This window comes from Cyprinodon variegatus, unplaced genomic scaffold (genome assembly GCF_000732505.1).
Source record: "Cyprinodon variegatus isolate N-32 unplaced genomic scaffold, C_variegatus-1.0 Scaffold300, whole genome shotgun sequence".
Taxonomy (NCBI): domain Eukaryota; kingdom Metazoa; phylum Chordata; class Actinopteri; order Cyprinodontiformes; family Cyprinodontidae; genus Cyprinodon; species Cyprinodon variegatus.
The window spans coordinates 762,904-774,745 of NW_015150753.1; the positions used below are offsets into that span (position 1 = coordinate 762,904).

Below are 11,842 nucleotides of genomic sequence, written 5' to 3' on the forward strand. Positions count from 1 at the left end.
AGATAGATAGATAGATAGATAGATAGATAGATAGATAGATAGATAGATAGATAGATAGATAGAAGTCCCTTTGTTCATAAATAGATCAGCTTGTGTAAGATTTCTGTCTAACAAATCAGCTGTTCTCTTAAGCCTTTAGTGGTTTGGCCTTAATGGAAAAGTGGCAGAATAGTAAGCCATTGCTAAAAGAAAAGCGCAAGAAATCCACTTTGCTGTCTGCCACAAGCCATGCACTGGGCACTACAAGCACATTACAGTTATTCAGTCAGATGAAATCAAAATGTAAATAATTGACCCTTAATTAAAAAAAAAATGTAATGCAAGCATTGCAAAACTAACACTGCTCAGCCCCCATATAATGGTTTTGCCATGATAAAACATGGTGGATATGCAATCATACTGTTGGGATGCTTCTACTTCAGCCGGACATGAGATTTGGACAGAGTGGATGGGGATAAATAAAGGGCCATCCTTAAGACTGGGATGGAGGAGTACTTCCCGGAAGAAAACTGTGTCTGGAAAGGGACAAATTTGTTAAGGTATAAGAGGTGTTAAGATCTCCCCTTTGGATCCTATATAAGTATGTGTTTAAACCCCAATCCTACATGTTAGCTTTAAATCTTTTAATTACCCTCAATGCTTTTTGTTTAATGGTCAACAAACTACATTGTTCTGTCAAAGCCCTGCAGTCTGATTGCTGTCAATGTTTCTCATTTTCAAAACAATTATGATGTTAAATAGTTATGTCGTGTTCTGAAGCTACTGTGCAGTTGCTCCTCTGGCTCTAGTCTAAAAATCACGAGATTGATAAGAGTTTTGCCAAAAACAGCTTAATGTGTGCCAGTTTGTGTTTATTTAAAGAACTCTTAAATCCACATCTGGTTACTCCTTGTGTCTAACATTTATTAGCTCTTAGCTCATGAATTATTGCTTAATCATTTGGAGTTTGGGTTACCTTTTAAAGATCTGGTTTTAACATTCATGTTTGTCTTTCTGATTCAATTCTCACTGTTGACTTTAAGGTTAACGTAGAACTGTACAGTGCAGAAAAAGTGTCCCACTGTTGATCAAATTGTTTCTGTATAAAAAAACATTTTTGGTGTGCGTTTTGAATATAATTGTCATTTCCTTAGTTCAGCTTCCTTGCTTCTATCCCCCGAGCTTCTAACTTAAAAGAACATATTGTTAGAGCGTTGTAAATAAATCCCTACATTTTTACCTTTTAGTGGATTAACAATCCACTTAAAGAGCACAGGAAGTTGGAAATACTATAGGCCAATCTGACATTAATTGGAATAACAGAAATAACATTGATCCAACTTTTAACCTGCCCTGAAATGCTTAACCAAAGAAAACCCTGGCTATATAACCTTTCCTATTTCTTTGTTTCCTGTCTGAATTATTACCCCTAAAAGATAATGTATACCCAGCGTCTCTCCATATCGCTATTAAGAAACATCTGCAACATCTGCATTTAATATAAAAGCAAGATGTCACAGCATTTGCTGTCATAAGAGACAGTGAGACAGTGTCTTACATTTGAGAATAAACAAAACTCCTCCAGCTAAAGGGAGATAAATCAGGAGCAATACTATAAGAGTCTCTCCAGATGAAAATGTCCAGCAGATGTTTGAGCTGGCAACAAGTTCCTAAAACATCATTAATGCAGGAGAAAGAACTCTGGTTTTGACAAGCTGAATTGCTTTGTGGTGTTATGAATATGGATCACTGCGCTGTGGTTTTCTTTTCTTATAAATGCAACAGTTAGGGTTAGGGTCATTGCTTTCTTTCTCCTTGTAAACTAATTGAAAAGCGTTATGTTATAGAATGCTAGATACATTTGTTATCTAAGGTTAAAGAATGAAAAAGGTTAAGTTGGATCAAATTTCTGCAAGCAAGTCAGGTAAAATTTATTTGCATTCATTCAAACCTAAGATAATATGGCCAAAATAAACCAATTGCATCATTTTTCTTACTATGAAAGCAAAGACCAGCAATTTATCCAAAGAAGAAATAAAACGTTGTCATAAAATGTGGCAGCTGAAGGTAAGGTTTTTCTTTACAGTACACAGTGTGGGCCATCAATTTTTCAAAATGGAAATTACCAGTTACACAATTACTATTATTTTCAATATCTCTTTAACATAAACTGATACATTTTTTCTTTGCAAAAAATCAATTGTTACAGAATTTTTGCAATAATAATAATTAGATTATAAAAACAGACCTGTCATTTATTGCATCCCAGTTTTACCAATGCAAATGTAAATGTGAAATTTGTTTCACTCTACAGAGACTTTAACTGTAACTGTCTGCTTTAGTAAAGTGAGACTTAAACTGAGCTTTTTTGCAACAAGTAATTCACATAAGTTTGGTGTCCATAAAAATATGTATAGAACCTTGTTAAACTGCATGACACCCTGAACTTTTAAAAATAATAAAAGAGTAAAAACAGCAAAAGAAAGACTATAAAGAGCCCTATACTCTTTTTAATGTTGCTTGAAAAAATTCTTGCATGACTGGAGAATCGGCCCAAAAAGGGCAAAACATTGCACAGTATATGCCCAGCTTTAAGGGTATGGTAAAAAAAAATTCAAAGTCTGCAGCTGTAATTCAGAGAGTTTGATGGCTGTCCTATGGGCAAACGAAGGGGTTTTTTAAAGAAATGTTAAAAAAACATGTATTTCCTACTATACATGCCCACTGAATAAACCTACTAATATATAATCAAGTCAAGTTTTTAAAGGACAAGTTGAGTCAAGAGAACATATTATTGTGCTGTATTCAAGTTTTTTGCTCATGTTTTGAAGCAACGGATCGCTGCTAATAGCAACACTGTTTTTTTCAACCAACAAAGCTTTCCATTTTTCACAGCTTTTCACTTTCTTGTAAAACTGATCTAAGTAGTAAAAAATGACGGGCAAAAAAAAAACAAACAAAAAACATCTTAGACAAATTTTTAAGCCATTGAATCAGATTAAGAGATATGATTATGAATTTTGAATGTGTTTTTCTAGTCACAATGAACACTCACAGCACTTAACACTAGAGTCACATTAACTTGATTACAATCAGTTATGCTTGCAGTGCACATAACAGGAGGCAACGTCTGGAATGCCTTGCCCAAGGGCCAACTTACACCAAGGGGATCTAGAATCAAACATAGAACTTTTGGATTTCAAGACACCTGCACTAACCGCTTGTCATTTGCCAAGGTTAGAGAGGAACATGCTTCATTAAGCAACAGTCATTTTCAGAAAACAAAACCTCAAAATGTAAGAATTAGTGTTGAGTTTGAAACTTTATATAGTAGCCCATAGAGATAGAGTTGATTCCTTCCCGATATAATTTCAACCCCCCACCCCCATGCAGGGGTTAAAATATCTCTCCTTGGCAGCCAAGCCAAAAAACGCCCCTAAACACCCCCCTTTCAGAGGCATAGCCCAGTATCAGGTATTGCAGGCTAACAAAGAATCCAAATGACTCCGCATTCCTAAGGGGAGGACCCATTCTTCTGGTTCAATTTGCATGTTTTCTAATCCAAAATAAGTTTTTGGGCTACTATATAAAGCTTCAAACTCAACGCTAATTCTGACATTTTGAATCGAAAAAGCTTCCTGGATGGGAAGCGAAACATCTTCAAACTAGGGAACCAAGTCCTGTGGATTGTTTTTTTTAAACCTTTTTAGAATGTCTATGGAATTAAAAAAAATAAAAAATTCTGAATGTCCAAGTTAGTCATCTTTAATTATATGTTTAAGTAGAATGTCTGCCTGCCATGGCGTTTCTGTTCTCTAGTTGCTTCCTTGTTCCTTGACCCTATGGATTAGGCCCGTTGTTCTATTTTCATTTGGTATTACTTCTGGTAGATTTCCTCCCTGTGTTTCTCTCTACTTAGATCCAGGTCATTTACCTGAGTGAAGTTACCTCCACCCCTCCTTCCTCAAATCAAACGAAAATGGTCTCAAATGTTTGTGCTACGCCTGTGGTGGTTGGTTAAGAACAAGTTTCCAGTTCTGTTTTAAAGTTTTTAACAAAGGCTCAAAGGTCAAAAGCTTTACCCTGCCCCCCACCCCCACACACACCCACAGTAGCCAAATCAAACAAAAATGGTGGCAAGTATTTGTGTTCATAAATTTAAAACAAAAGCAACAAAAAAAAAAAGACATAAAAAAAGACGACACAATTCATTGACAACTATTTTTGGTCAGCAATTTAATACAAATGCTCATTACCCTCCTCCTCTCAGCTCCCTCTGCATTCATTTTTCTAATTCATCTATTTTTTTTTTTTTCTTATTCTGATCTTATTAATACCACCTGTTCCATGGCTTTTTCCACTGTTTATAATATGTATAAGCTCTCTGGTTGCCGGTCTTATTTAGTTCTTCCATTATGCTCCCTCATGCCTAATGCCCAGTTTTTGGTCACTGTTCCATGCTTTTGCTGTATTTATTTTTTATTCTATTATTAAGAACCTGTGTTTGCCATTTTATTTGTTATTGGTTCTCCCAAATAAACATAATTGTTAGAAATTTTTTGAATAAATTACCATTTTTTTCTGATGTAAAAAGATTGTAGTTTATTTTGTTGCAATATTCAGTGGAGAGATGGTGTTAGGGCACAAAAAATAGCTTGTAAACAAAAATAGGGTCTAGTAAGAACAGTTTAGGAACCTCTGGCGAACAAAACAATCAGGATGATTGTGCGAGATGTTTGGGTGACTGATCAGCACATTATTAACAGCTAAATAGATTGAAGTAAATTACTGTCTTGGGGGAAATGATGTGTTCTATATAAACTCTTTATTGGTCATCATTGGAAATTTTTGGGAAAGAAACATAAATTCAACAAAAGAGCCTAACAGTGAAATTACTCGAATTTTCACACTTAGAAGCCGGGAAGAACTCAACTTACTGGCACTGACCAACTATTTAGCCCTGAGATATCTGTTTTGGTAATGGTATTTACAAAAGCAATCAATTAGCCATGGTGCATAGCGACTGGCATTTGGAGGAAATGAAAAGTGTCATGTGGCCTGATGAAGCCTGTTTTTTTCTAGTTCTAGGACAATGGGCACATTAAGTAGGGCATCTGGCTTTTTCAAGGGTTTTGTGTGAAGTGTTTGGTAGTGATCATATTAAGAAAGATTATGACCTTAGAGAAATTAGGAAGTCACGGATAACCAGGAGTACCCATCATCATGTTTTTTTTTTTTATCGCAGACAGTTAAGGATTTTTTTTAGAGTGACATTACAGATTTTAGTTGGGACCAAACTAAAAGACAATGATATAGTGAAAATTATGCTTCTTTTTTTGAACACTTTCTAAGCTGAACTCCATTACTAAAGCCAGAGTTTGCAGGGGTAGTGGTCCACATCTCTGATCATTAGTAGAACATCTTTATGAACCTCCCCTAGAAACCTTTGAAAGATTTAGATTCCATTCCAGTTCATTTTAACAGGTTTTTAAATTCAATTCAGTTTGATTATATAGTGGCATGTTACAACACTTCTTCTCGAGGCACTTTACAGATACAATTAGATCATACAGTCAGATTGGTTAAAAGTTTTTCTAAGAAGAATTAGCTATTTGCATCGACTCTTTGATTCGAAAGCAATTCCCTCACACAAAGCATGCTTGTAGCTAGAGAAGAGAGGAAAAAACCTTTTTAACAGGATGAAAACTCTGGCAGAGCCAGGCTAGCGTGAGCGGCCATCTGCCGAGGTCGACTGGGGTTCAAGGAGACGGAAGCAAAGATAGAAAAAAAGCAAAGATGATAAAGGTGACGGTCAACCAGCTACACAGGTGGACTGGTCAAAGAGAGAAAAGCCAGACAGACGAGCTCCGAGCCATCCAGCTAGTCACAGCCAGAGAAACAGGACTAAACTAAAAAAACAGCCATTTCACATTTTCCCAGCACCATTCATCACTCATCTCTGCAACAGAACCACAGTCCTTACCTGAAGAATGCGCATCAATAGGACAAAGCATGATTTATTTATCGTAATTTAAGTCAATTTTTCACAATTCTGAGAAAATAGCATGAATAATATGAATAAAAATAACTTGGCCTTGTTTCGATAGAGGTTGTGATCACCTTGTTTACCCAGAGGTAATTTTATCATTAGATTAAACATAACCGTGTCCCTCGGGGGGTCCTTTGGGGGGTACCACGGGAGTATGGAGTACCAGGCCCTTATTAAAGGGCCTGGTACTCCATACTCCCGTGGTACTCCATACCGGTGTCTGAGCCTGGTCCGTTTTGCCGGCAGTAAGTCGGCCTCTTTTCCGGTGAGGGTTGGACTCCGCCAAGGTTGCCCTTTGTCACCGTTTCTGTTCATAACTTTTATGAACAGGATTTCAAGGTGCAACCAAAGTGTTCAGTGGATCTGTTTTGGTGGCCTTAGGATTGCATCTCTGTTATTCACAGATGTTGTGGTTCTGTTGGCTTCATCAGGGCATAATCTACAGCTTTCACTGGAGCAGTACGCAGCCGAGTGTGAAGTGGCCGGGATTAGGATCAGTGCCTCCAAATCCGAGACCATGGTCTTGAGCCGGAAATCGGTAGAGTGCCTTCTCCAGGTTGGGGAGGATATATTGCCCCTAGTGGAGGAGTTTAAGTATCTTGGGATCTTGTTCACGAATGAGGGGAAGATGGAGCGGGAGATCGACAGGCGGATTAGTGCTGCATCTGCTGTGAAGCGGGCACCGTACCGGTCTGCTGTGGTGAAGAGAGAGCTGAGCCAGAAAGCAAAGCTCTTGATTTACCGGTCGATCTAAGTTCCTACTCTCATCTATGGTCATGAGCTTTGGGTCATGACCGAAAGAATGAGATCCTGGATACAAGCGGCTGAAATTAGTTTTCTCCGTAGTGTGTCTGGGCTCTCCCTTAGAGATAGCGTGAGGAGCTCAGTCATCCGGGGAGGACTCAGAGTAGAGCCGCTGCTCCTCCACATCGACAGGAGCCAGTTGAGGTGGCTCGGGCATCTGGTTAGGATGACTCCTGGACGTCTCCCTGGTGAGGTGTTCCAGGCATGTCCCACCGGGAGGAGGCCCAGGGGGAGACCCAGGACACGCTGGAGGGACTATGTTTCTCGGTTGGCCTGGGAGCGCCTTGGGATTCCCCCAGAAGAGCTGGCCCAAGTGGCTGGGGAGAGGGTTGTCTGGACCTACTGAAGCTGCTACCCCTGCGACCCGACCCCGCATAAGGGGAAGAAGATGGATGGATGGATGGATGGATGGATGGATGGATGGATGGATGGATGGATGGATGGATGGATGGATGGATGGATGGATGGATGGATGGATNTGGATGGATGGATGGATGGATGGATGGATGGATGGATGGATGGATGGATTAAACATTACATTTGTCTGTCCATATATCAAGCACTGCTTTATACTTTTTAAGGTGTGTCTTATAAAGTATAGAGCAGTGCTTTATACCTTATTCTGAGTTCGAGGCCCACTCCCACAGACTGCCACTCTAGGTCCCTGAGCAAAGACTCTTAACCCCACTTTGCTCCTCGGGTGCCAAACAATGGCAGCCCACCGCATCCCCAAGGGGATGGGTTAAATGCAGAGAGTTAATTTTGTTGCTCTGTACTTGTGACAATGTAATGACAATAAAGCGCTGGGGAACTTGACAGCATTTTGTAGGAAAGACTTCATTTTCACAAGAAACATAAAGTTGCTTCAAAATCCGAAGATTAGGAGTCACAAGATCTGTTCTAAATAGGGATTAGAGACATTACGCCTGACCTTTCTTGCTTCTCGCTCTTTCTACCGGACCTTTGAACAAACTGCTCGTCGTAGCAACCCAATTTTTATTGCAGAAATATTGAAATAATGATGTCTAGAATCTGGAAACTAAAGAGACCTTGAGATCATACAGAGATAGTAGATAGACAAGGCAGTGCACATTTTTTTGTGTGTTTTCTTTTTTTCTTTGAAAAATCAACCATTCCAAAAAGACTGATATGTTAAAGATGTTGATTATAATCGTGATGAGTCTGGTAATGGCACAGAAAATTTGCACCTGCTGAGGAGAAAATTGGAGATCAATTTTACACGTGGAATTTGATCTTGCAGCAAATTGGGCTCGTAATAGATCACTCTGCAGTTCTCTCACTGGGCAGGTAAGCTGCCCACAATGAGTCTGACTCCACATATAAGTTTTCTGTTCAGTTAAGACACACCTTGTCAGTTGATAGTATTTCATTTTTCTAGCTTAAAATTTTATACTGAATTTGCATAAGAAAAAAAAGAAAAGATATTTGCCTTAACCAGACTTTTTGGTCCTTCTTTGTGTCTTCATTTCGCCTTCCTCTCGTCTACGGTGAGCTGATGTTTAGCTTAACCAAACCGATTCACACTCTGCTCTGCAAAGATCACACAATTGTCTGTGTCACAGTTGGAAAAGACCTGAGAGGATTTTAATTAACTATTTGCACCTGAGATGTTTGTCATTGGATCAGAGAGGAAAATGAAAATCTTATATAATCTGCAATTTTCCTTTGAAAGATTTAGTTTGTGCCTGAAACGAGCAATTCAATATTTATCAAACCAAACAACTGAGCCACCTACAGCTTTATAATGAGACAATTTTTCACATCTTCTTCTAGAGGAATTGCATGATAATGAAAGGTTATTTGCCCCTTTAATTAACTGATTAGTTATTTAACAATGTATAATAGGAAAATTCACCTATTTCATTGTTTTTAAATTCTTCAGCAGATTGTTTTTGAATTATATCAGAAGGCTACGGCCATTTTCCTCTACTTGGATTTAGAAGCATTAGAACAACAGAAGTGGTTGTTCGTAACTTGCCCCCTGGACATAGTAACCATTTTTATTTTGCTGTTATTTTCATTCATTCCGAAAAAGACAGAAAACAAAAAGAAGCTGAATCTGTCTGCAGTTGGTAAAAAAGCTGTCACAGATTGCATGTGGTGAATCATTGTTAGTCATGAATACTTACTTGTGAATGAGTATTTTCCAAATGCTAAGCATCTTGTTCTGTTATTCCCATATAGCTCTTACATAATGATAATCCTCTTTATTGCAAAAAAAAAAAAAGTGAAGTCCAATTAGGTTCTTGAGTACCGGATGTCATTTTCAACCAGATGCTGCAGGATTTTTTGAATTTTTTGGAAATGATTTGATTCCTGATTATAGCTGGAAATGGAAAACACTGTTGTTTTTTTTTAAACAAACAAATGTGCCACTGTTTTTCAAGCCTTCGATACATGCAGTTCAAAGTCTAAAGGAGTAAAAATGTGGGACTGAAGTGGTCAGAGTTTTCGCTGATAAAGCTTTTAACAAACATAACTGACAGAATGATGTTTGGGCCTTCCATTAGATGAGGCCCATCTGTTCAGGAGGTTTCGGTCAAATTAAATATGATTCATTACCTGAAAACATATTACTTGATCCCTACTGTGGATTGATAAAGAAAACTGATAGTTCTTTTAAAATTACTTTAAAGGCCTTACAGTCCACAATCAAAATATAGTTTACTAAGAAATGGAACATGCTGTTTTACGATAAAAAAAGAAGCATAAGACCAGAACACAGATGTGCAGGAGGCAGGATCTGGATTCAAACTGATTAGTTTAAAGATAAATCCTAGGATAAACAACTTAAAACTTTCTTTCAGTAGTATAGATTTTCTTGGCACCCTTCTTTAGGGTCACATTTATTAAAATTTGCCTCTAATATTGAATATTTGCAGACATATCATAGCATTGCTGTCTGAGTACTTGCTTGGCAGTAGTCAATAAGAAAGCAACGTATGTGTGGCAGTCTAAGAGAAGGAAAGACACAGTCATAAAAACAATTAGAGTGAGAAAAATTGAGATTGTGGAAATAAATGCAAATAAGACATTAGTATTTATAGTGAGATTAGGCGAAGCTTGGACCAATAAGTATAAAATAATGCATTTAAACATGTCTGTATCTGTATGAGATATTTATTTTTCCTTCTGCTTTAATCCTCTAAGCTATTCAAACTGACATTTTATCTTCTAATAACCAAAACTAAACCATTAACCATGCCTTTTTGTGGTACTTTCTGGTGACACATCACATGCTTGTCATAGCAGCGTATTAATAAAACAACATCCTAGGCATGCCGTATGAAACTTATTTGCCAGAGGATAGGAATTAATGCTAATTCAAATCTCTGCAAATTAAAAATAATTTTTGAGGTAATGCTCTGCATAGCCTCCCATGGAGAGATGTATTACTGTGTTAATTCCTGTGGTTGTCATTTTAACCGGTTCTACATCTTGAGTCGTGCATCTCTGCAGCTCCTCCAGAGGAGGCGTGTTGGCTACTGTTTTATTTTTAATCTTTGCTTTGATTTATGCTTAAACTAATGCATTTTCAAATGACATGATGTGAGATACTCAGAATTGAGATAGTGTTTTATAACCCTACCCCAAACAAAACTTTCCTTTATTCAGCTGTGCTGTTTGAACTCTGATTTTCCCAAAAATTCTCTGAGGATTTCAAAGACTAGCTGAGTTTATTCTGAAAATAGGTGAATGATTTGCACATAAATCTTTACAAGTTGCAACAAGGGTCCTGTTTCTTACTTTACAAACACCCCATATCCCTTCTTATTCTATGGCAAGAAGCGATACATTTAAAATTTGGACTACGGAACATATCAGAAGATAGGTTGTGAGTAAGTAATAGGGAAAACAGACATATAAAGGGAGAGAACTACTATAAGAGATAAAATACTTAAGAAAACAATACCTAAAAAAGATATTTCTAAACACACAAAATACCCTAAAACCATGGCAAACTATTTATTGCAAGATTGTGATTTTAATAGGAAGGATATGGGTGGTTTCATCATTCTGGTGGTAAAATCCCATTACCAGTTTTGTTCTCCACAGTTCACCAGTGTGGCTTTAACTCTTAAATAAATAATACTAATATATTATGTTAATTTAAAAGTGTTTGTTTTTAAAATGCAAAATCTGTCACATTATGTTTGATCTGAATTTAGATGCCTAAATTTAGGTCAAATTCTGCGGTTTGAAATTTTTCCTGTAAATTTGTTTCTTTTCATAAAACAATTAAGCCTACTGTTCTTCCTTTTCTGCTTGTAGCAAGAAAACTAAAGAAGATTGGACAACAGAAGAGCCCAGAAGAAGATCATCCTGTACAGGAAGCAGCAGAAGTACCTCCCAACATGTCTCCTAAATCAGGTCCGAACATGAACTCCCAGATGGTCTTCCTGAACATCCTTGAGTCCATTGAGCCTGAGGTGGTTAACGCCGGACATGACTGCGGCCAACCAGACTCAGCTGCTGGCTTGCTCACCAGCCTGAATGAACTGGGGGAGAGACAGCTGGTCAAAGTGGTCAAATGGGCTAAGGGATTACCAGGTAGGACACAATTATTTATACAGTGATTGTTATGTGGTTACCGGTAATTGTTACCCTTGGACAAAGTTCTTTACCCAGGGGGTATTACTGAAATTATTGACATTTGGCTTTGTGTTTTTTTAATGATCACTAAGACTGATTAACACCACAGCTGGGAATCATGAAAGACATTTTTTTTTAAAGATCCATGTAGTAATCTGTGTATATTTACTCTTGGACATTTAATTCCTCAGTCTCCTCTCATTCTTCCTCTCATAATCCCTCTTCATTAATCACATTTCTAAAGCTTCCCTCTTACACACTGCAAAAAAAATTTTTTTTTCTTTTAAATAAGCAAATTTTTTTTCTTGAATTGAGACAATTTGCCAATAAGATAAAACAATTTACACCTAAAAAAATAAATAAAACATCTTCAGTCCCTTATTTCAAACACATAAC

The 11,842-nt window shown here is 37.5% G+C and overlaps 1 protein-coding gene across 1 annotated transcript in view; it reads left to right on the top strand.

Annotated features, from left to right (window-relative positions):
• Positions 1-11,842, top strand: part of LOC107090585 (androgen receptor-like) — a 48,272-nt gene that overhangs the window by 12,080 nt on the left and 24,350 nt on the right. The window contains exon 4 of the mRNA XM_015384047.1: positions 11,126-11,404. Coding sequence (XP_015239533.1) covers positions 11,126-11,404 — 279 coding nt within the window. The remainder of the gene's footprint in view (positions 1-11,125; positions 11,405-11,842) is intronic.